General features: G+C 43.2%; 1 protein-coding gene across 2 annotated transcripts in view; it reads right to left on the bottom strand.

The window, feature by feature from the left end:
- Window positions 1-519: 519 nt before the first annotated feature.
- Window positions 520-26450, bottom strand: part of HDHD5 (haloacid dehalogenase like hydrolase domain containing 5) — a 511697-nt gene continuing 485766 nt past the window's right edge. For both annotated transcript variants that reach the window (XM_069628653.1, XM_069628652.1), the window contains exon 8: window positions 520-3775. In XM_069628653.1, the coding sequence (XP_069484754.1) occupies window positions 3391-3775 (385 nt within the window). In that variant the 3' untranslated portion in view covers window positions 520-3390. The remainder of the gene's footprint in view (window positions 3776-26450) is intronic.

Below are 26450 nucleotides of genomic sequence, written 5' to 3'. Positions count from 1 at the left end.
CCCCTGGGTAAGGTGCGCCATACAAATAAATAAATAAACAAACAAACATAGATACATCACTATGGGGACTCGGAGGCTTAGCATCATATACTTTACAAATAACCTTAACTATATGAAATTAACAAAATTAACATGAAACACAAAATGTCTGTGTGGTGTGACATTTGGGATAAGGTGTATACTGGTAAACGGGAAAATGCAAAGACTCTAGCAGATAAAGGATAACCAAAGACCTATTTTAATTTCACATTCCTGTGCACCAACAACCTCCTGCTCTCTTTCAGTTGTTCAAAAATATCGCTTTATGGTAAAATTGTTTGAAAAACTGTGTGCCAATGTTTCCTGATTGTGAACCATTTCTGTCATCTGTGCTATTTTGCCAGTAACTCTCCTGAAAAGGCCTCATCGGCGTGCTGTCCACATTTGCTTGTTCTTAATTTAATCTGATTATAATTAAGGTTTTTTGTAAAAATCATGGATCATGATTCTATATTGGACAGCAACAAATGAGGTAATGACTCCTTTACGAAAGACTCAGCATGTCACTTTTACTCAAGTTAAATTTGTTTTTGTTTTCATTAGCAGTTTGCCATGCAGCATAGGTTTGACACTTTTATTGTGTCCACGTATAGTATAAAATGTCATATGTAAAGAGAAAAGTGGTTACATTTTAGCAGGGACACGTTGAACTGCTTTAGACAAACACACTATTAGAGTGTCATTTTCAAAATCTCTTTTTAAATGGTATGTGTACATAGCAAATTGCAGATCAGTTCCTCAATGTATTAGTTTATCTGAGATCACCGAGCATTAGCATAAAACTCCCAAGCACCTTGCATCTCCACATTGTCCGTTAAATGGGTTCTGTTCAAGCCTTTATTTAAAAGGGAACTAAAATCCTCCACTGCATATGGCCTGGATAAGTAGCGTATTGGTCAATTAATATATTGATAAATTAATGCTGAACCAACAGAATATTTACAAACAATCAAATAACATATGTGGGATTCTGAATATGAGTTCATTAGTGGTAATTGGGTCATCTGATATGAGGACACACAATCTTACTAACATTACTCAAGCAGCAGGATCTATAGTGCCTGACTTTCACCCCTTCTTCAAGTGCAAACAGTAAATGTAATGGACTTAATGGCATTATTTATACCAACCCTACGGCACATTGGAGACAAAACAGTATGCTGTATCCAGTTGCACAAAAGAATTTGCCCATTTGCCTCATTATGTAATTCCTCTGTAATAGATTTGCATGTGCCCCACAGGTGTGATATACATTAATTTTACTCAGTTTTGTTATGTAGACCTTTAACATACATATGTACAGGTTTAGCAGTCGTATGCTCACAATGATAACAAGACGTCTTTGAAGAATAACTGGGAGGAAGCTGGAATAAGTTGAACATGTAAAACAAAATAAGGTTGAAGTGCCCATGTTGATGACCGAAAGATCGAGTTAAGAGTAGATACTTTATCAGATGCTGTTGTTGTCCATTGACAGAATGAGCTTGTGGGGATTTCCTTGCCATGCAACAGCACACTTATCAGCCATTTTGCAGAACTGAAGCACAATGAATGTTTTTCCAAGTTGGATAGGGTCTTATGAGTGCATGGCATTCAAGGATACATTTAACTAACCCTTCTAAACAAAAAAAGTAGCGATTCATGGATTGTTCAATCAAAGGGGCTACTTTGCATAAATTACAGGTGTGATCGCCGCACATTTGCAAAGACCTGTCATTTATGCTAAGATTTATGCGGACCCATTTGGAAAATCCACAATGACGTCTTAAGCACTTCACTCGGATGGCTTGTAAACCGTGTATTAAATTGATGAAAGGCTGCTGAAACCGAAACTTAAGTTGGTATTTTTTTCTCATTAATTGAGCAAGTAAAACTTTGTGAATATCGCATGAAGGTATGGTTTACACCACCAAATAGGTAGAACTCAAAACATACAAATTGTGTCAACAAAGGACTATACCCAACATGTTTACCTAGGGCATGTTGTAAATTACACATTTCATTGTTTATATTCACAAAGAAAAGGCACTGACAAACAGTACATAATATGTTGGTCAAAAAAGAAATATCAAAGTTTTAACTTTTGAACAAATTTTTCCTCCTGAGCTGCAAATTCCATGACTGGTGCTACTTCTTGCTGGTAAATTGCAGCCAGTCTAACAGAAATCAGTTTACACATAGGTCATTCAGGTGTGTTGGCAAATTTGGCCAATTCATAGAGAAAAGTTTCTGAATACAAATTCAGAGAGTGAGTGATCACCAAAATTTATGTTGCCCTCTTTCTTAGCTTCATCCCTTATGCACCCTTAATCTCAAGATTTTAGTTTTTATTATTCAGGTATTAGTTACAGATGCCTAAGTGACAACTTCATCCAGGTGCAAGTACTACTTATGGTTCGGAAAAAGCTATGTGAATCTTCCGCTTATCGTTTCGGCCAGGAACAATGTTTGCCAAATCCCTGGAACAAGATTGGCTAGAGATGGAGAGGGTATACCTGTGCCTTCCTCTATCACATCTACAATCAAATACCTGCATTGAGCCAATTAGAAGGACATTTAACTCAATGGGCATGGTATCTTATTTCAGACGTGGATACTAATAAAAGTATAAATACATCAATTCAGACTAAATCATTATCTCTGTTATGTTAACCTTAACATAAAAGCCAATAATTCTTATGCTCCCTCTATGGATGACAAAATGATATTTGAACGAGATAGTTTTCGTGAGAAAAATGGAACAGACGATGCTAACTCGCCCATTACCAAATAAACCACTGTCTCCCCCTACATATCTGCTAGAAAAGGCACTTTAAAAACAACTCAAACATTCTCCCTCCAAACTAGTTATTTGAATAGCCTATAACTGTTTAATACAGCAAACAATGTAACTCTTTGGGAGAACCTGAAACTCTGTCATTCTGGTTCTTCTTTCTTAAAAGCAAGTGGTCAGATGAGACATGTATAAAATGCAATTCAATTATTGAAATAACAATGCAATTTTAAGAGTAGGTATGCATCGGAATGCTTAAAGAGCTTGAGAAGTGGAAGTGTTTTTAAAACCGTGGCTTTGGTGGCAAGAGAAGACCAATCCGACTAAACTATTGTGTTTGTTAAGCTCAGCAGGTGTATGACAGTAGTTTAACCCATGTCATATGTTAGACTACTGTCTAACATAATACATATGTTATATGTAAGTGCACTTACTTAAAACAAATGTCAACTGCAATGTAATATGTTCATTCTTTCTTAAAGAACAGTTTTAAATATTATTGGCACTGCTAATAAACCCACCAAGATGTTCTGCTCATAATGCAGGCTAAGCACATTGTTCGTAGCAGTGCTCAAATGTCACACATGTGGCCAGTTCTCCTTTTGAAAAACCAGGTCAACTGCCTCGCTCACGTCCTTCACCATGTGTGATGCTTCAACTAGGCTTGGGTCGAAGCGGAAATCCCGATGTCCATGAAACACAGTCTCTGTCACGCTCTCATTGGGATCACTGGGCACATCGCCGTGGTCCCGATAAACCCCTGTGCAAACCAGGATGGACGTGCAGGACCGTGCACTGTTCCCAGACACCTGCTGCTTGCTACCAATGGTTGTTTCTGTGCCATTCGTGGTTTCCACCGTCATGCTGCCACTCTTCACTTTGCTCTGTACACCAGACTGATGAAGAGTCTGAAGGTGACGATTGTAAAGGTTAGCACCATAGACATCAGCCATGGGATTATCCCTGCGGGAAGACGAACAGAACATAAAACATAGTTATTTCAAAGGTGTATTCATAAATAGGTTTGTACTGAGGGGGAAAATGCTACACTGGCAGCAATGGATGATGTTTCCACTGTGCAGGAAACATAGGGACATTGCAGCAATAGTTACGGGGGAGGCTAGAGTTGGGGGAATTAACAGCAAGTTTGTGATTGAATGAGAGTAGGGCTGTATAAATAATATGTCTACTGGAGGTAAAGCTGCAGGCCCCAGGTTTGTAGGGAAAGGTGGTAAGAAGGTTTGCATAGGGACAGCCAAGTAAGAGATGCGCAGCGCAAGGAATTAAGGTTTTGTAGGCAACAGGTGGGTATGCAGGAAAAGGGGAAAACTGACAACAGATAGGTGAAGCATGGGCAGAAAGATTCTGACAACATCAGTGACTTGAAAGAGAGAAGGGTTAATCCACACAGCAGGTGTTAAAGAGCAACGGTTAGGGACATCTAGACAGCATGAACGAGTGCCATATAGGGGGCACCCACATGGCTTTTCTGAGAGTATAGCTCTGGCGCATCCAAACATCCGATGTGACGGAGATAATGATAGGGACACTCAGGCAACACAGTTTGCCCTTTCAAGGTTTAGGTGTCAGTGGTATGGGTTGTTTTTATTTTAAAGAAGAAACTGTGTGGCGTCTCTTATGCTGAAGAATTATGGGGCCTAAGCAGAAAAGCTAGTAAAAACATGTCCTGGTTCAGTTGAAAGTGAGACAGGAACTGTCATTAAAGCTACCTTACCAGAATAAAATACTGTATTAGGCTCATTACAGGATGAAGCATGGAACTCTCTTACTCCCCTGGCAGAAATGGTCAAAGCACCAGGAAATCAAAGGCTTGAACGCTTCATAGTAAAGCAATCCTGAACCAAGTTCATGTTCCTGCTGTGGGAGATGTTTTCTAACAGGAGGTGTGACGAATCTAGGGTATTCGTCCCTTCTCCCCAAGGAGGAGCCACACCCTTTGAGGCTAGGGAGGTGAGCCTGCTAAGCGAGAACCTCCCTAGGGGTCTGAGCAAGTGGGACTTCACTGGGAGTGACTCCCCTCTTGTGGACAAGGACTGCCAATGAGGAATCCCCTATGAGCGAAACACCATCAGCTTATATGGGAATTCATATGTCTGCAATTACTGCTGTATCGCCTTCATCAAACAGTAATACAAATCCCATCTCCTTGGCTGTAGTCAGTTCTGGATTTCACCAAACCAACAAAGAAAAACGAAACAGCCCTTTAAGGCGGCAAACTTAAAGAGAGGAAGAACCCGAGAGTAAGATAGAACCTTATGCAGAGGAGAGTCTCTTACGAAAGAATGTCATATAAGGTTGGAGCACTGCTGGGCTGCGGAGCCAGCGGCAGCGCAAGACAATCTAAGGAGCAGAGACGAACCTTCGGAAGGCCGGCAAAGAGAGCAGTGGAACAACTGCTGCAGGGACAGTGTCGCGAAGACCGTCCTGCTTAGTGGTGTGACAACGGTGTTCCCACTACCGAAACAACGATATGCAGTGCATTGGGAGGCACAAGTCCTCCGCTCTGCCTGTGTGCATGAAGATTTCCTAGGCGGGCAGGTTGAGAAGCAGAGACGCTGAACCAGGGGAAGACGCCCCGATAAACTCTTTGAGCCAGCCCAATGCTGAAGAAGGTAGCAGGGTGGTCCAAAAAAGAGGGAGGCACCTGGAAACAAGTTAAGTAACTGAATGTTGGTTACAGGAGCCTGGGAAACTTGAAGGACCTGATCACAAGTTGGGGGTATCCCGGATGGGATACCGCCCAACTATGTTGGCGTTGGCACCCACCGGTCCAGCGGTAATACTGCCGGCAGTAATTGTGCCAAAAATAGGCATTTTCTCTGCGTGTTTACCCCCAGCTCTGAGCATTTACAGGCTACCGTCCAACTCGTGATCAGGCCCGAAGTGTGAAAATTGGCGTGATCCACAAGCGCCGTCAAGCAATCATGTAGGTCTTGAGGGCCCCATAAGAGACATTGGGAAAGTAATTAATATAATAAAATGTAGAGGATTCAACCGATTACAGGAGAAAATTCAAGAAAAGCATATAAGGAAATGTGGAAAGGATATGAGAAGGATCACTTATGTGCAAGGATGTTAAGATTTTTAATGTATACTACAAATTACAGAATCTCTTGAGGGTGTGCAAGGAGGATTAAGGAACGTTCTTTATTGACTTTAAATAAAAATGTTTCTTTTTCACTTGAACTAAAAACACTACCCTGAGAAGAAGTCCCCTGAATTTGGCAAAGGGAAGTCTTAAACAGAAGCACAATGCTCTGGTCTTTAGGTTCTTTTTCTATAGTAGTAGGGCCATATAGAATTAAGGTTTGGACATATTTTTGTTTTTTGGACTGACCAGAATCCATAGTTTAGGCAGTGACAATCCCCTTAGCGATGGGGATTGAAAGGCCTTTTCTTATTTAATTTAATAAAGAACCACTTGAACATGTCCCCAAGTGTGTCTGAGTCCTTTTTCTGATTCGCCACAGAGGATAAAGTTGAAGCAAGCTTTGAAAGTGGCACTTGATGGCATTATCCTGTTAAGGGAAAACATTCTCAGGCCATTCAAATAGGCAGCAAAAGCCAGCAGATAGTCTTTACATGAATCAATCTTGATGCCACTGCTGGTCAAATATGATATAAAAGACAACTGTCTCTAGAGACTGGGATAGGTTTAATGAACTCCCCATGATGTTATGCGATGGGGGGGGGGGGGTGAGAAACACAACTCAGTCTGTCTCTGTGCTGATAATACCATGATCATGCCACAACTGGGCTGCATGAGGGAATTGTTCAAAATGTCCCGTTTCAAAACGAGTCTCTTAAAAGCAATGAAATGCCTCTTTTACTTAATACTGTCCTCGGAACGGCAAATGAAAATCGCTTTTCCACAAGCCTGGATGGAATATAACAAAGAGGAAGTCTCTCCTAGTCTTTCGGGATGGCAAAACAAAATGTCTTTTCCACAACACTGGTTGGAATATCTTTCTTACTTTTCAGGATGGTTAAGCAAATGTCTTTTCTCCAATAATTATTAAAGAAAGGCAAAAGGCAAGTTGTTTCAAAATCTCTGGTTGACAAAATGTTCAATTGAAACAACAACTTAATTTGACAGTTTCTCTTCAACACACCAGTTCAAAGTGGATTTCGTGGTACACTCTCTTTCTAGGAAACTTCTCAACTGAAAACTCTTGATATCCTGGTTTACTCTCCTGTCCGGAATATCCCTTTTGACTCCGAGATCTCCTGATGTACTCTCCTGCCATTATCTTTTTCCCCAAAAGGATCACTATCTGATGTTCTTATCAGTTCTCTCTGCAACATTCACATTCCTCTTAAGTAGCACACAATTGTACTTCTCCAGTGACACTGCAGTTATTACTTGTACCAATTTCCCCCATACTGACATCCCATAAATGAGGGTTTGTTCAAGCTCTGTCTGTCAATCTTTCTTACAATGTCTCTTGGATCTTGGCAATGCTTGTTCCATGTTTCCCCCTACTGACATCTCATGTCAGGAGAACTGTACAACTTTTGTCTCCGTTTCTCTTACATTGTCTTGTGGCTTATGGCAATGCTGGTTCCAGGTTTCCCACAAATGACAGCTCATATCAGGAGGAATTGTACCATGTTTTCCCTTTTGTTTCAGTTCTATTTGGTCGGTATTCAAAAGTGCTTTCCAAACATTCTTTAACATGTTTGCATGTCCAGGAACCCCCTACTCGTCTAGGCTGACTCACCAGTTCACTGTGTGGCTGCTGCAAGGAGTTTTCACAGGGTAAACTTCCCCTTTTGGCAGAGTCTCATTTGGTTCCTGCGTCGGCTTCTAAGTTCTTTGCAGACAAACCCCGCGTAGCTCTGCAGGACTGTCTTCTCTGGCCCGCTGCGCACTGCTAGCCTTATTCTCACTGAAGTTCCTCTTTTCCGGTCCTGAACGCTGCCAGCCTGCAACTGGCCAACATTCCCTGCTTTACCCACAGAGCCTTTGTCTTCAAACTCGCTTCTTGCTCTGCGCACTCTGCAGCCAGTCTTCTCTCTCTCCTTTTCCAATCCTCCAGCTGCAGGTACCTTCCAGGTTTAAATGTCCAGCGCAGCTGATTTGGATCCTGACAACTAGTCTACAGACTAGTCTTGGTAGCATATTTTCTCCACATTAACTCATTGCTCCTCTTCCTCATCTCAGTACTTAAGGCTCTCTAGGACTTGGAGTCCCGGGAAGTTTCCACTGATTTGAAATTACATTTTGAACAGTTGCATTTAAATCACAATAAACATCAGATGTTCAATATGTTCTAGGTTTACCATGTATACATGAAGACTGAATATGGTTTGATTTAAACAAAGTGGCTTTCAGAGTTGTATAATTACATTGTTCTGAATACTGACAACATGCCATTAAAAACTCTGGAATTAAGGGATCTTCCTCACAAGAAAGAGAAGTATACTGCTTTTCTACTGTTCGAGTCGCCGCTCACCCCTGAAAGCCATCTCCTCCCATGTGATCCACCCTCGGAATACCACACCCATGGTCAAGATTAGTAGTGGCTGCCTTCCCCTGGCCACAAGGGAGGAGACTTTAGGCTGGGGATCAGTGATGACTCCGTAGGATTCATCACACTATGGTACATAGCCACGCATTTTACTTTTTTAGTTAGGTATTTTCTAAAGTGGTAGGGCCAGTTAGTTGGATAGGATTTGGACTAAACTTTATTTTGGGACTTTAACGTGGACCATTAGCTTTTATTTTGCTAGGTAAAGAACTTTCCCCATAGCGATGGGGCTAGTTAGGCGTTCTGGTTCTTTTATTTTTAATAAAACTCCTTACACATGACTTCTAATTGTCTGAGTCCTTCTTCTGGTTCACCACAGTGTCCTCCTGCAAAGTACATAAAGGATTGGTCAACTGGATGATGGGGTGAGTTCAGATAGTGTGGTGAAAAGGGCTGTGGCAAGGAATGCAAAGGTTGAAGATGAATGGATGGTGAGAAGGATCATGAGAAACAATATGCTGAGAGTGACAAGAGATGTTCTCATTTTTAGAATCTTGTTTAGATTTTTGAGGATGGGTGAAGAAAAGGCTTTGAAAGTTACTGAAGAGTCTTCTGTGGTGTTATGGGGGAGTTAGTGAGAGTCAGAGCATAAGTATTTGTCCATTGGTGAAATGACGTGAAACATGCTAAGAACAAACATAAATGAAATAATATAAAATATGTTTTTCAAAACAAGAAGGTAGCACCCACACATCACATGTCAATTAATCGCTCAAAGTATTAAACTGTATGAAGAATAAACGTTTACGTTTTTCTTTCAAACAGTATCAATAGAAGTATAGGCAATGCCTCCCACCCAGATTACTCATACATTTAACAAAAAAATGAAAATGCCCAATTAGTCTCTTACTTGATACATATCTATACATATTTCATCCTCATTATAAAACATTTTTGATCATAATTCCAATTTTTCAAAAACAATCCATGTGGCTCTTGAAGTTTACAATTTCCTCACTGATTCAAAATGATCTGCTTGGAGACTGTTTTCCTAGCCATAATTTGTTGGTGGGGAGCGATAACGTGTAGTCATGCACGAAGGCAGCTCCTGGCACCAAATTCTGGTCCTTTGCACGGCGGAGTGCAAATGCGGAGATCAAAAGGTGCTGTATGCGTGTGTATTTTTAGAAAATACCATGATGAAGCTTTGTTCAAATTTTTTATATCTTCATTTTTATTCCACTTTTTATTGCTTTGTATTAAGAAGTACATCAGAAAAATACTTCAAAAGAAGAACTACCCCACCACTTTCCACGCCGCTCCCCCTAAAGACAAGGGCATAACTCCATAACATTTCTTATGGTAGGCACAATCATGGTATCTCAGAGGATCTCTGTGATTTTCTATTAAATTAAGGGCTGTTAGTCAAATTGGGCACTTAAGACTGCAGAACACCTTCATACAGTCTGAAAAGGGACCCCAAATATACATTCTCCTTCCCCTAATTTTTGCAGTGGGTCTTTCCATAGGTAAAACGCGGCAAAATGAATTTAGCCAAAACAATTTAGTGGAGCTGTGGCAGTGTTTACATCAGGAAAGAATGACCATTTGTGTTGCCAGCAATAGGTATGCAACTAAACATCCTACCCTCAATGTCCGCGAATACTAATCTTTATATTCCACTTCCAAGATTAAATAAAGTGTTTTAAGAGGAATGTCCAAATCTAAAATTAGTTTTCTTTATTACCTAATCCCAAGCTAACATTTTCCCGTTGCTGGCAGCCCTATAAATTGTGAAATAATGAGACTTTTGTCCACAATTCTTCCAGCAATGGCCTTACTCATTGTTATTAAATGTGTGAAGCTCATCAGGAATAAGACACCATCTCACTAATCTATTTATTTGGGTGTCTCCTAACTGTGTAAAGAAAGATAGCCTACTCATTCGCAGTTGGATACTTCCACACACGCCATTCTTCAGAGCTGAACCCAAATAATTTTCCCGGCCTCTCTGATATGATTGTTTAGAGGGTCCCAGTCTCAGTAAGTGTGCCTTGCAATTTGAAGACTAGACCTTTAGAAGCGGAGGTCAATAGAAAAAGGGTTTTTCAAGTCGTGAGGGTTCTAGATACGTATTCTCTTATTAATGGACACAACAACCAATGTCGGACGTGATAGTATTTGAACCTGTCAGTTTCCTTAAAATCAAAGTCAAACTTAAATCTTTCAAAAGATGCAAATACCCTTCCCTGAAAAAGGGCATCAACCTTTTAGCACTCCGTCCCAATTCATCCATCTTATCCTGAATCCCTCAGGCCTGCAGAAAAAACATTATTGATATTTATAAATGATGGGAAGGACAGTAGGACTTTACATTTTGCTATTAGATCACATGGCTCCTTGGTTGTCTTGATAAAAAAAAAAATAATATAAAATAGGAGCCCTAAGCTGGTTCAGTAACCAAGCTTCGGTCCCGATGTAGAGACCAGCCATTGGCTCCTCCATAAACAGCCATTCCTTTTCAGAATATGTCTGGACCCACTCAAAGATAGGCTTAGTCTGAGCTGCCAAATAATATAGATAAAGCTTTGGAAATGCCAAACCCCCTTTCTATTAGCAGCGTACAGTGTATGCCTATTTACTTGCGGTGCTCTTCCAGCCCATTCAAAATTTGACACATGTTCCCATCCTTTAATGGATGCTTTAGGCCTCTGTATTGGTACTGACTGAAAAGCTACACAAATATATGTAAAATATTAATTTTAAGAACAGATACGCTTCCAAGTCATGAGAGGCACACGCCATTCCATCTAGTTAGGCCCTTTTTAATTTCAGCTATACGTGCTGGGTATCTGGCTCATTGTAAGCAATCAAGTTTAGATGCCATTTGAATATCAAGATATTGTGTTTTTTCCTTTCTCAACACAAATTGAAAACTGGATTCAAATTGTCTTTTTTTTCTTCAGTGGGTGTTGTAATACCCAAAATCTCTGATTTAGAGCCTTTCATTTTAAATCCCGAAACTGCCCCAGAAACCTTAATTCTTGCTCAATGTGTTACAAATGGACTTGAATTTTGGTCAAATAATATCATCTGTAAATAGGATAAACTTGCAGAAATTTGCCAATATGAATACCCAAAATGTTCAGATTAGCTAATCCTGACTGATGAGGGATCCATTCTTAAGGCAAATAATATGGGGAATAATGGGCAACTCTGATGTCTGTCCCTATGGAAGGGGAATGTATCTGTAAGAGCACCAGTGACATACAATTTTGTGAAGGGATTTTGTAATTAGCCAGAATCATATTAGTCATTTATGTGGAGAAATGAAATTTACATAGGGTACACTGGGTTTTCTCAAAGGCAGTTCTATCAAATGCTTTTCAAGCCAATAACAAAAGAAAGGGGCAGTGAGCGAGGGTGGAGGGTCCTGTTAGCTTTAGTAATAAGATGAAACACCATATCATCAAATGTGCTCTGGCCCAAAACCTATCCTGATTCATTGGGCTCGAGAAGAAGAGGAACAAATAGCTCCAACCCGTTGGCCAAGATCAGAGAATACATTTGTGCATCTACATTTAATAACGGTATTAGCCTGTACAATGCACACAATTAGGATCCTTGCCCAATATCAGGAATAACAATTTGAGTCTCATTCAAAGATTCCTGTTGATCACTCTTTTCTTATATAATTAAAATATTGTGCCAGAGGACCAGCAAGGCCCTGATTCAAAGTTTTATAGAATGTAGCTATCTGAACCGGGTGATTTATTAGCCTTCATAAATTTAAAGCACATTGAGAAATGTTTTGGCCTGTATTGGGGAGTTCAACATATCCTTATATTCTGTGAAGAGTACAGAGACACCCACACTCTTAAAAGGCCTATAGGTATTTTCCAATAATTTCCTCCAAGTACAATTCAGTATAGTTCAATGAAAGGGCAATTTTGTATGTTCTTCAATCCCATACGCCCTCCTTCACTGCAAAACTTCTTAAAATCTTAAGACACAGCATGAAACAATATTGTGCTACATTTGCGGAGTTGCGTTAGCAGGGCTGGCCAGGCTTTGGTAGACAGCAACCCATGCAGTCAGGCATTTGGATGGGTGCTGAGAGAAGTCAGGAAATGGCATGAGTGCTAGAGACTTGATATGTGTGCAGCTTGCCCAAATTTGTCATAGGTCTTTGTTGCATTCTGATGTCAGCGGTAGGCAGAGAATTATATGACCAGTACGATCACATTTAGTCATAGTTCTTCCTGTATTCTGATGTGTGCGGGTAGCGATGACTGCGGCCAGTGTTCACCGGAGTGGTGCGTTATACATACCTAACAGATTCGGTGGTGATATGTTGTTTGTGTGGCCGATCAGCTATTGGCTTCTTCTGCCGAAAATTGTAGTTGCGATAAAACAGCTAACTACCAGGCTCCTAACCTGAGATTGTCAATCAATAGGCAACTTTCGCACCCCATTCGTCTGGAGAGGGGGATTAAACAGAGCTGCCCGTTTTCAACCCTGCTTTACGCAATTTACGCAAGGGAGGACCATAAGGTCATGTCCTTCAACGACAACATGCTCCGAGGCCTCTCAGACCCGGCTGCCTCTTTGGTGGCAGTAACAGCAGAGATTGTGAGACGTTTGGCAGGGTGTCTGTGCACAATTCAGAGGTGCTAAACCTATCTTTGATGGAGGATGCCTTACAGGAGGAGTGTGGGTGTACTCCATTTCAATGGGCAAGATGGGAACACCAATACCTGGGGGTTCACATTACGAAATCCCTGGCTTCTATGTACGAAGCGAACTACGCCCCGACTGATCTGTACCTTAGACATATTTTGAATGCTGGAATCCCCTTCACATTTCCTGAATGAGACTGGATGGCCTCGATTAGGATGGTGACCCTCCAGCAGTTCCTTTACTTTTTTCAGACCTTGCTGGTCTCCCTTCCCCAGAGCTTTTTTCACACATTGAATAGGCCTATCTGCGCATTTATCTGGAAGAACAAGAAACGAGGATAGCACTGCACGTACTCATGGCTCCAAGAACTAAGGGGCGCGGGGGGAAGGGGGGGGTTGCGGTTCCAAATGTCACCCTTTATTTCCAGGCTGCCTGCTAAGGGTGATAAGGCAGTGGCTATCTGGGGAAGACGAGAAGCAGTGGGCGCATATGGACTGGGCAGTCATCAGTGCCCCTCTAGCTGAGGTCCTTTGGCTGGCTAAACCAGATAAACCAGCCAGTATGCAGGATTCCCATTTTACAGCTCTATTAGGGAAGCTTTGTGATACTTTAGTGAGCTGAGGGGGGATCTAGTCAGTACCAGGCCAGTCTACACCATTATTTGGCAACTCACAGTTTACCCAGGGGGTGGAAGGGAAGGCCTTCAGGCGGTGGAAGGAGGCGTGGGCCTTCGACTCAGGGACTTAATGCATGGACAAGAGATTAAATCCTTTGAGCAGTGCAAACTATTCTTTGGCTTAAAAGATGGGGACAGATTTAATTATTACCAGCTGTGCCACTGGGCTTTATATCCATCCAAAAAAAAACCATGCATGGTCCTTGTATTAGCTGCATTACTGGTGATGGCTAGAAAAAGGAACTGCAAGGAGGCCCCCACGAGTGGTCATCCAAGATCTGGCACATCCGTGCGATGGAATGGGTACCCTATGACATCAAAGGGGACTACCCGAAATTTCAGGAAGACTGCAACATGGTGTTAACATATCTCTGTGACAGGTACCGCTATCAGATGTGCCAGTACAATCTTAGGATTTTGGGCATTGTATAACTACCCTACTGTGGAAGGTGGTGCCACCGTTGGATGTCTGCCGGCTGAGTGAAGGGGCTGGGGGGAAAGGGATGTGGGATACGGGAAACTTGGACAGTGTTGGGGCGGACTCTGTTACATGTACCCTGTTTCTAGAAAAATCACTTAAGAACCCTTTCTGTGGTTTTGCTACAGTGCATGGAGTTCCTTTGGGGCATTTTATGGAGTAAAGATTGTTGGCCACGGCCTCTCACCACCAACAACATTGAAATACAGTTGTGCACGTGCACCAGCCGCATGCACCGGGCGATTGCACCAGTGAATGCTGTGAGCGTGGCATGGTCGGTGGTTTTGACGCCTTGTTTGGCAATGTTGCCATAGTTCCAGTTGACTGGCAGTAGCACTGAAAGGGTTTCGTACAGTTAATATTTTGGGTGGTGGCATTAAGAACTTGCGCCACTTAAGTGTGTACTGATTATGCCCCTAGTTAAAAAAGATACCAATTAAGGAGCAATGCCAAATTGGCTTGCAAGCGTTCCCATGGAGTTTTAGTGGGTACAAAATCAGCCACCATTAGTAAAAAAAAAAAAAAAAAAAAAAAAAAAAATACACTGGGTCCTGTCCCTATGGAGGGAATGATACTGGGTGTGGTGGAAGCTGTATGGGAAAAAAGAGGTGAGCCAAATATGGCCCAAGATAAGATCATCACCTATCTTAAACCTGTACACAACAGGGTTAATCCCACCTCGTGTACGGAGGTAGAAATCCATGCAGGAAATGAAGGGCCTAATGTTACGGACCTATCTGAGGAAGAACCTATCGATAATAATTCCCTCCTAAAAATGTGTATACATTTAAAAAACCCTTTGACTAGTGCTCAGGTTCATGCTCCAGATATTGTTGAGCCTAATATGGATGTTGATTCTGTTTATGCAAAGAATTTAGAAAAATCCCCAGACTAAGAGAATTGTTGCCCCGGTACATGCCTCCTCGCCTTGTTTGGAAGAAACGTATTCATCTTCTGATTCTTCCGAAGTGTATAGATGTGGACCGGAACACCAAAATACTGAAAGCCCTTTTTACCATGTGTAACTCAATATTAAAAGAGCAACAAATCTTGAAAGAAGGTCTGATTAAATTAGTAGATGTGGTATTAAATAATACCGAATTTAGGTATATTGTGACCCAGGCTGATCTGCTTTCCTCTTCTATAAGCGTGCGAGAGGTGAAGGAATCTACATACAGATGACTCCATACTTACGGTTCATGGTGAAATGGAGATACCGTCTAGAGACTTGCATACTCCATTATCAGAAAAAAATAAAAAAAGGTACTGAGAAGTGTGAGAAACCTGAAGGTGTCTCCCTGGCTAATCCCCGGGGATCTGTCATCCAGGTGTTCAGGACATGGCCATCGCTATTGGATCCAGTTCCTGCGGGTGGTCCAGTGAGGATCACCTGGATGGAGGGGCCCTTGGGGAGTGGGACACTGATGGGCGAGATGCAGTATCCTGCTTCTTTCAACACCTTTTCCCCATCCTACCACGTAGGACATTTAAGAAAACACCCCCCCCCCCATGTCCAACACGAGCACTTTCGCACAACACGCAAGAGAATGGACAAACACCAGAGTCGTTTACCTGACATGTCCCATTACAAGGGTCAGGCAATTAACCAGAATCACACACACCTGACGGTCCTTTCTCTTCCCCACAGGGATAAAAGGCAGAGCAAGCGAGCACAGTACAAGCTAGGCAGACCGCACAACGAGACAGCTATCAAGGCCCGGCAGTTCAAGAGGAGGAGAAAGACGGCGAATATCCAGAGGCTAACAAAGAGAGACACGACCTTGCCCTTTTCGAGGAAGACCCGCGAAACGTCTGCAGAAGGAATCGTAAGACCGAGGGCAATAGCCCAAATTTGTTGCAGCAGATGCCAACGGTACCTGCAGCGTGTCTGCGCTGATAAGCAGGAGCGAGGGAAACTCCTGCTACCATGGTACCGGCCTTGACTCTAGATACAAGGAAAGCCAAGAGGTTCATCACAGCCAGTGAGTCGAAGGGAAAGCCTATAAGAACCGAACAGTGTTAAATGAAACTTGCAAAAGTGGTATATTGAGAAGAGTTCAAAGAACTATAAAGTGTTGAGGAAAGACCAACTGTAGAGGGAACCGGCACCATATTGGTGCTAACTCAAGAGACTCTGGACGATCCCAGCTTGAGTAAAACTACTGATACTAGAAGGCCGTAGGAGAGCTGCCAAGACAGGTCAAAGTGGTCATGCAGGAGGTCTAGCAAAATCCTCGTACAGTCAAAAGTCTTTGACCTACAAACTGTTGAGAAAGCAAGGGAAGTGAATCCCGCAATCGTTGAAAGCAAAAGGAAATGTGAAACGGCAAGAGTGAACCCGATGGAGGGATGCCAGTAAAGAGGGGCAATGTTTAAAGTCCCAGGTAACAGTGTGTAGACAAAAGGGAACCCGGCAGAGGGTTGTCCACAGTGAACTGTTTTTGTGCAAAGCCATAGTGAACCCGACAGAGGGAGGCTGTGAATCGAGACTGAAATTCGAGAAGGGGCAGCACCCAGAAGAGGGGGACCCAGGGTTGAGCCACTATCACCCTGATCAAGTGAACCCGAAAAAGGGAGGTTCACAGTGAACTGTTGAAAAGACATTGTACGAAAACGATAGAGCAAGATTTTGTTGAAAGCCATAGTGAACCTGGCTGAGGGAGGCTAACAGGCAAGATGGGTCCGAACCCGAACGAGGGAGATCCAAGGGTGAAGTCATCACCCAAAGTCCATTGTGAGAAGGAACTGTTATTTGATTTGTGGGATACAATTTGTGAAGGGTCAACGCCCGGAAGAGGGGGAGCCAGGGGTGAATCCATCACCCAGAGTATACGTGGAAAGGAACTTTGTACTTGTTTGTTGTAAACACCAGGCCCTCGAAGGCAAGAGACTTTTGGTAAAGGAGACTTGGCCATCAAAGAACCTGGTAGCTGAAGGGGAACTGTCGTCTCGTTCTGGGGAAGCTCGAGAGTGTACTGTGCTCCAAGATCTCGTCTTACCCCATGTTTAAAACATGGGGAAGTGAGAGCCAGACTACCGCATCCTGACATATTATTTGTGAACACTTTTCATTTCTTGAAAACTATCCCGCACCCTCTTTGTATTAGTTGTAAGGATTAACAATAGGTTTATCTTAGTAAAGGCCCTTTTTAATTTGGCACGATGCCACATTTGTCATTTGTTGGTCAACGCTTGCTCTTAGATTTAGATTGGGCGTTTTTCCAACCTGCATATAGTTTGATAAACACCCTTGAACTGTGATCACTTGTGTCTATCTTTACTGCTGCCACTGTCATGACCCTCGCCCAAAACCCCCTCTGGCAAACACAATGTCCACGTGGAGTCAGGACTCGGGCCTCTAGAGCCTGGCATCCTCTTCAAAAGCCCTCATGGGGCCAGTCCTGGCGCCTATGGCGCCAGGCTCATACAGCATGAAAAACAATGTGCTTGGGGACTACTTTATTGTATTGTCAGCCAACATGGAGGCATCCACATAGCTTGGTTCCTAAGAACCAAGCTATGTGGTCTAGTGTTTTGGGTGTGGTAGCCTAGGGACTACTTTACCTGGACTATTTTCTTGGGGCTATTTATACCACACCCGAGCAAGACAACACGCTTCGCGTTACTTTGCAGCTTGCAACGTGACGCTCACCGTGTCCAGCTATTCCCTCGAACCTCGGAGAAGCAGAACCTGCAAGGAGACAAAAGGAACATCATTAGCAGCAGCATCTTACCTGCAGTCTTCATCTTTAAACACTTGCAGCTACTGAGAACAGCTTCCTCGAATCTGCACGCCTCCCGGACAGAACGACCTGAAAGAGGAAGATAGAGATTTACAAATTACGAACTGCTCAAAAGGCTTACCTGGCTGGTCGCCTCTCGGCTGGCACCAATCTGGACATTCCACTTGCGCTGAAAAACACTGCAACCTACAAGGAAAGAAAACACAGGTTAGCAAAGGCAAGACTTTGCAGCGCTGCGCATAGCGCTTACTTACCGCATCATAGCGCTCTTAATGCGCCATCATTTACCAGCGGGGCTCAACCAAGCCAGTTTGCTGCGCTGAAGCTCTGCATACCTAAGGGAGAAAAAAGAGACATTTTAAACAAAGAAAGGCATGCAGGATAGAAACAAAACTAAAGAACAGCAATAAAACCTACCTGAACAATATCAAACGGGCTGGCGTTGGTGAAGTAACTGGACCACACTCGCCCATGAAAGACAACGCGCCCCTGCAAAGAAGGCAGGACGGAGAGCACGCCTAATTCTACCACAAGGTGAGGAGAGGGCACCAAAGGGACTGAAATCATACAGGGGTGGAGGGAGGATACTTAGCCCACTCGGTCAGTCTTGAACACAGTCCTCCTGTATTTTCAGGCAGAACCTTCCCTGCAGACCATGTCAGGGCAAAGCTGAGAAGCATACCAGCGAGTAACCCGGCTGGGTGGCGTCCCTGTGGATACCAGGTGAGCGTAACAGCCACTACGGGTTCCTTACAGAAGTCTGTAAAGGAAAGAAAGACTAATAGACCAAAAAAAAATCCAAGGGCAAATAACAAGAAAAAGGAAAGAAATCAAATAAATCGGATTGCACAATCTCTGGTCACAGCCTTGCCAGAGTGGGTTGTATGTGTGGAGTCATTGGACCATTTTCTCTTGGTAGAGAACAACCCGGGTTCCTCTATAAGACCTAATGTAAGGAGTAGAAAAAGAAAACAGAAATGCGGGAAAGTAAAACATCCTGCATTGCCTGAAAAGCTGTTGAAACCAGGCTTATTAGAACCATAGCTGAGTAATAAAACAGGGGGGATAAAGATCCTTTAAGAAATAAAGTTACTGTTTTACCAACTGAAGATTATAATAGAACAGTAGATGAATCCTATTGGAAAAGTAATGACTCTTCTCCTTTGTTGGATATGGAGAAACAGAACTCAGTAGCTTTAAACTTCTTTCTGGAGACAGCATAAAAGATAAATTGTGTCATCCTAAACTGCAGTCAAAAACAATTAGAATTATTGATGTCTTTGCCTCATCACACAGCCCTTTTCTAAATAGGTCACATGTATTGGAACGCGAACGATTCCATCAAATATCATACCTGAAAGCACTAAAGACTCAATAATTTACTAGAGTAGAGATTCAGAAGTCGGTGTATGATCTCAATTGGGCTATAGTACATTTGGTTTCTCCTATCATTACGAAATGTGTTTTATCTTACTCAGCCCAATTTCCTGAGCTGGACTATAAACTCAGTAGAATAGAAGAACATGTTCCTCTTAAGGAAATTGAAACAAAGAAGAGTAAAGAGAATACCAAAGCAAATTCTGATATAGATATGGAGAAACTAGTTCGACAAATTGTAGATGGCCTAAAAGGTAACACTAGCAATGGGGAATCAAAGGATATAGGATCTGCATATGATGATGCCTGCAACGCGATGAATTGACAAATAGTCCAGGATAGGCCCTTGTTATGAGTGATTTAATGGAATTCAATAGGGTATGATTCCTTTGTATCCAATGTATTAGGCATGTCTTTCCTATTGGAAGATGTTTTTGTGCTTCAGGAAACTTGCATAATTCAAGATTTTAAATATTATGGCAACCAAATTATTCTCCGAAAAGGCAAAATATAGTAAAACAGGGAGGTCTTCTTATTGGGCGCTAGAACTCATTTACCTTTCTTCAAATATATATTTGCTCCAGATTCACCATATATATATTGGGGGCAATTTTGGTCTGTAAGATTGAGGTTTTCGACCCAGAAATGTTGATTGTTTGGGGGAATTATAGACATTAATAATATAGATTCTGCTAGGATTATTGTTGAACTAGAAAAACTCCTAGAGGAGTCGACTAAAGTAAATATAGGAGCATTATTTATGATTTTGGGTGACCTTAATTATGCCTCATAAGGGCATAGCAGAGAAATTCCAAAAAGGGACAAATCGTCATGGTGCCGTGCTGATATCAGAAGGTGAAGATATAATAAGTGGAGTGAACCAATGGGATAGGTTTAATACAAATTGTATAATTCAGTTATATCTGGATGAATTATAGTTTGTTGGCCACCCGTATACTTGGATTTAGACAGGGGATGGGAAAGAACGCAGGATGCCCTTTACATCTGTTTTATAGATTACAAGGGTGCCTTTGATACTATTGATTGAGAGATATTATGGGCCAAACTTTGTGACTGGAATTTGAATCCAGTGGTCTTATATTTCATACAGGAATTATATACTGAAATTGTGGCACCAATTTTGGACTAAAACAGGGTTGCCCACTGGCCCCAACCATATATAACGTATATGTAGTGAATATGGCAAAGTACCTGAGAGATATACAACATTTTCCCCGCAGAATTGGTAAAGAAACGACTAGGTGGCTTGCTTATGTGGATGATACCCTTCTGATTGACTCACTCCAACTGAACTACAGCGTATCATGACCAGGTTATGTGAGTATTCATGTATGTGAGTATTCTTCCCCCCACTGCTCTGCATCATCCACAAGGCTGTCTGGGCCCGGGGACCACACTATCTTCAACTATATCTTACTAGATACTCCCCCTCTAGATGACTACGCTTCTCTGGCTCTAACTCTGTGGGCCTCATTACGAGAGTGGCGGAATGGGTTATCGGGTGCCGCAAAAGGATGCGAACCCGTTAACACCATTCCGCCACATTACGAGGTCCCTTCGCGGGACCCGCTCTGCATGTCTGGTTTTACCAGATGTGCAGAGCGGGTCCCGCGAGGGGAAGAGGGAGCTAACAACGGGCCGGTCGTAATCGGCCCGTTGTTAGCTCCCTCCCCCATTCCCATTCAGCCCTATGGGGAACTCGGAATGGCCCGGTAATTCACCATTCTGGGAACCTGGACCTGATTTAGGCAGCAGCCATGTCGCCAATAGCGGCATGGCTGCCGCCAACATCGTAATCAGGCCCAGTGTGTAAAGCGTTTTGCTAAACAGAGGGCGGGTGGTCGTTCGCTTTCCTCAGTTGCTCCCTCCCATGGAACAGCCTTCTCCTCCCCCTACGCCTTGAGCAGGATATTAAATTCCAGAAGCTCCTTAAGACTATCCTCTTTACCTCCTCCTTCCCCTCTTCTTTCCCCTACTAATTCCACAGTTGCTGCGATTGGTGTCCATACTCAGGGTCCTGACCTCCCTCACCCAATCGGCCCTGCTCCTGTCTTCTGCACTTGCACTTAGACCCTCTCCCCTGGTGGCTCGCACTTACACCTCGCTGCTCTAGGTCATGTAGCACTCAACATTCCTAGCACTTCATCTGTGGCTCACCCTAGAGCTCAGACCCCACAGCACTGACCACCCACCTTCTCCCTTGCTGCACTTGCACATTCTGAATTGCTCATAAGGCACAGTAGGTTCGTCCTGTTTCCCTCTCCCCCCCCCCCCACTGCTCTTATTTATTGTGTTTTAATGTATTTATTGTGTCCCTCCCTTGCCCTGTGGGCGCTTTGAAACAGTATTTTCTTATTGTATAAGTGCTTAAAAAGCAAACCATAAAATAAATGTATGAATAACCTTAGTGTTAATTATAAGGAAACTAATGTTATGGTCATTGGTGGAAACAAAAGAACACAAGGTAAATTTAGATGGAAAATGGATAATGAAGAAATTGAAATCGTTCACTCGTGTGTGTGTGTGTATATATATATATATATATATATATATATATATATATGGCAGTCTTTATATCTAGTACAATGAGTATAAGGTTATTGGAAAATGTTGTCTGACTGAAAACTGAAAAAAGATTATTTTTTTAAAACTTTGTTTATTGGGTTTAAAGTTACAATGACAAGTTATTCAAAATCCCAACTACAATTCCCATACCACCCTCCCGACTACAGAAACAAGGTGGTGGTGAGCACAATGTTATACACTTGTACGTTCGTGGGCATTCAGAGACTGGCATGACATGTCGGACTACATTAAATAAAACAATACATGAGATCCACATGAGTATTAACAGAGCTATGGGTCCTGGGGTACAATAGTTACTGTATGCATAAAATTACTGTAGATCTAAGAAGCAAGTAAACATTCCTCCAGCTCTCGGGTTGCCAGATAGGTCCGGAATGGAATGGAGGCCTATAGTCTGTGGGCCTTGAGTTTGCTTGGCCCATGGCGGCATACTGCATTTCCATATATTTGCATCTTTTCATATAATTTAGCCATTCCCCAAAACTAGGAGGTTTGCGTCTGCCCCAGTATTTAGCAATTATGTGCCTCGCCGCAACTGTGGCCATTCTAACAAGATTCTTCTCGGCTCTGGAGACTGTTAGGAAAGATTCCCATTTATGTGAAGTTTTCCCTCCAGTTGTGTAACCCCTCAAGGGCCATAGACATTCTGAATGGGATTTTTCGGAGAAGTGCGGATGTGTGTTGGACAGGCTGGTGGCAGCTTATCTTTTCATGTATTTTTAACCTTTTCTTGCCATGCAAACCGTGTTTACCGCATTTGGCACTGAAAGGTGGCCTGGCTCCAAAATGGCCATGCCACGAGGTTCTTTGTCCTGTCCTTTGGCCATCTTGCTCCTTCACCTTCCCCAGGTCGAGTCGACCCGGGTCAGTCCTTATTTGGGCATGCATTCTCCCGCGAAACGCCTAGCTTCCACAGGCTTCTTCATGTCTTGTGTGCGTCCCCAGGATGTCGGCTGCGCTGTCTCGTTCCAATCCACATCCTGGGTGCCAGAGAGTCTGGTGTGCTTTGAATGCCTGAGACCACCGTGGTCCGTGATTGGTCCACGTCTGGTGTGCCTGTATGCGAGCAGATCTCCCATTGGGTCCTCTTAGTTTTGGCGCAAAGGAGATTCTGAATAAGAGAAGGCTCCAAATGCCCATACCAGGTCGAACTCCTGAGTTTTCACTGAACAAAGGATAGGATCCAGGTATCCTGAAACTAAGAAACTGAGTCGAGGAACCGCTGGTGACCAGCTGGAAGGTTTGGCACCCTGAGCCTGCTGTTGTCCTCTGCATCTGATCGAACTAGAAGGTCTGCGAAGATGCTTCGACCCATTGGAATAGTGGGACTAACTATTCCCGGCACCTTCATCAATCCCTGCAAGCCTCCTCAGAAGTGTCCCTGGGCCAACCAGGACCTTTACTCTGACACTGCTGCCGTTTCGAGGAGCCCCTTGAAACTTGGTACATCGCAAGCTCTGTGTTCACTGCACTCTCACACTGAATTTCGTACATTTGGCGTTCACAGGTCTAGAATAAAGAGAGAGAGCCCGAACCAGAGTACACACGGTTACCGTGTCGCCCAGCCGTGGTGACGAACTTTGCAGGTGTGCTGCTGCTGTGGCCCTCTTGACCCTGGAGCCTGCTACAGTGAAATCGGCCTGACCCATCCACCAGGAACGGAGAAATCACCACTGTCCCGTTTGGGAATCAATGCTGTAACTTTGTCGCTGAAAGCCGCAGAGCCACAGAATTGCCGCATTTGAACCTGCAAAGGAAGTGGACTCGACTGCCGAAGTTTGGCCTGGAGTGCGCCTGGGGTCGGCGAGTACCAGCAAACCTTAACGGTGGCCATTAGCGCACCCATCCATTTTTATGCACGAGTGTCCCCTGAGGGCCACTTTCCTTTTCCCAGATAGCCTGAGCTATCGAACTATTCCCAACTCTTGGAACCTGCTCTGCCTTTTGGGGAGACCCTCCTCGAATAGTGGGAACTTATTCTGCATCACCTCACCCACCTTCCTGAGCTGCTACAGACCCTTGAAGAGACCCCGTTTTTGCCCATCTGCACTACAGCGTGCGCCAGCATTGCAAGTACATTTGAGCAATAGGCTCCCTTTATCTTAGGGACTGGACTGCCTTTCAGTTAGGATTGTGTTTACTGCAGAACTGCCTAAAGACTCTGCACTACCTGCTTGCTTCCCCTTTTTGGTTGTGGACCCATTTCGTGCATTTAACTCTTTAGACCCATTGGTCTTGTATATACGTATTTTGATAGGATTGTTTTGGTTTATTAGTGTTACTCTGATTATTACTGTGTTGAATTTCAAAGGCCTTGAATAAATGTATTTGTATTTTTAATATATATACACCTGACTGAAAGACCTCAATGAGCACACAAAGTAAAGAACACTTACAAATCACTCCCAGTCATCCTAACCCGTCCTGAGACCTAGTCTTGACTGCTGCCAATGCTCCCTTGATTGGTCTGGCTTGTCCAGAAAGTTACCTTTTTTCAAGAAACTAGGCTGGCCTTCTGAACCTCTGCCAACCAGGTCAGAGTTCAGAAATCTGTCATAACAAATTGGTGTACAGCGGTGGGATAGGACTCAAGGTATCCAGTGTTGCACACTAGTGAAGGCATTTCAGATTACACCTACCCAGGTCACATAGTGACCTTAGAGTAATATCTGTAAAGGCCATAGACCTATATAATAGCATGGAAACAAGTACCTTTATAACCTTAAATGCTTCTAAGTCAGAAACATTGAGAAAGATGTGTGCTGAGAGAGGTTTAGCTGCTCAAGTCACAAAGGGTGAAATGATCCAAAGGATCATAGATTGGCAAGAAGTGCAACTTGATGCCATCACCACAGATGAGACTGCAGAAGGAGGTGGGGCTGCTCACATTGACAGGCCTGATGCCATGCTGGAATTCAAGAAGCAAGAGCTGCTGTTCATGCAGAAGGAGCTTGAATTTAATTTCACATGGCTAAGCTAAAAGTGGAGCAGGCAGAAAAACAAAAGGACAGGGAACACCAGTTGGAACTGGCAATGCTTCAAGTTTCAAATGGGTCCAAGGGATCTGGGCCCTCCTCTCATCCAAGGTTTCCTAAAGATCTGCTCAAAGTGTATGATGAGAAGAATGACATTATGGAATGGCTGAATTCATTTGAGTATGCATGTGAGATTCAAGAGGTTGTAAATGCTGATAAGATTGCATGGTTGCTCAGCAGACTACCCCATTCTGGCTGCAGTGCTATTATGGAAATGTCAAAAGCTGAAAGAGTAGATTTTGCAATTTTGAAGCAAACTCTCATCTTAAAGTTTGGTAAGACTCCTGCCCAATACTCCGAGGTTAAGAGAGTACAAAAAGAAAGAAGGGAGTACTTGGGTATCATATGTGACTGATTCTTTAAAGGACTTGACTAGTTGGGTGAAGGTTAAACAGTCTCTGAAGGTTACAAGGTCTCCACCTTTGAGGGTATGATATGTTTTGTCATGCTTGAACATATTTTTGCATCCTGTTCCCCTGAGCTGAAGCAGCATTTGGCAGATTCAAAGAAGTTAGATTCTAAGAAGCTGGCCCTTGCAGCACATTTGTGGTTGTCACATAGTGTGTCCCATAAAGACAACACTCATCATGGTAAGCAGGAGGAATGGAACACGTCCAAAGATAAAAGAGGGTGGGGGTACTGATAAAACTTCCTCTCAAAAAGAGCCACAAAAATAAATGTAAGGGTAAATCACAAGAGGGTACACAGGGTAATGGTGGCTATCCTCCTAAACAGAACTCTGGATACAGTAAGCCTCCCTATGTCCCAAGACCCAGTGGATCTTGTGTGGCTTGTGGAGCAAGTGACAATGTGAAGGTGGGCCCCAGATGTAAGGTCAAAACCTTGGGGGTCCACTCTGCTAATCTGGCCTTCTCCTCCTATGAGGAAGAAGAGATTACAAGGGCATCCTTCTCTTCAGACTCCTTCCCCAGTGGGATAGATTCTGAGGTAGTCTTAGTTTCCCTTGGTTCCTGGGAGCCTAAAGTCTCAGAGGCTTATGCTAGGATCCCTGATAATACCAAGCATTAGTTTAAAGACAGTGTGCTGATAAATGGAGTTGACACTCGTGGGTGCAGCAGAACTGCAGTGGATTTTACCTTGGTAGACCCAGAGGAAGTTGCCAGACGACCTCTGTTACCCACTTAGTTAGCTGATGGCCCACTTCTCAAGGTCCCAGTTATGCCTGTAAATCTTACTATAAATGGTACAGTAGTCGGGATTCCAGTGAGCATTCAGAGAGATGTCCCAGGAAATGTCTTGCTGGGGTATGATCTCCGAGCTTTAGGGCTTGTGGGAGACACTGCAGAGAGACCCTGCACAAGGTCACAAACAAGGGCTGCAATGGCCAAGTCCAATACAAAGCCCAAGCCAAAGGGGAAACCCAAGGCTAAAGGAGTCAAGAAAGACAAGAGAGGGAAAGAAAATATTCCCCCTAACTCACCTATCACTGAGGTTGAGGTAGTTGGTCAAACACCTAAACCTGACGAGGAAGAGGTGTTACCTGAAATCCTCAATCCCCATGACCATCCTAAACTACAAAGTTTGCTAGT

This window comes from Ambystoma mexicanum, chromosome 12 (assembly GCF_040938575.1).
Source record: "Ambystoma mexicanum isolate Mex_15411 chromosome 12, UKY_AmexF1_1, whole genome shotgun sequence".
Taxonomy (NCBI): Eukaryota; Metazoa; Chordata; class Amphibia; order Caudata; family Ambystomatidae; genus Ambystoma; species Ambystoma mexicanum.
This window is presented reverse-complemented; position numbering and strand designations above follow the sequence as displayed.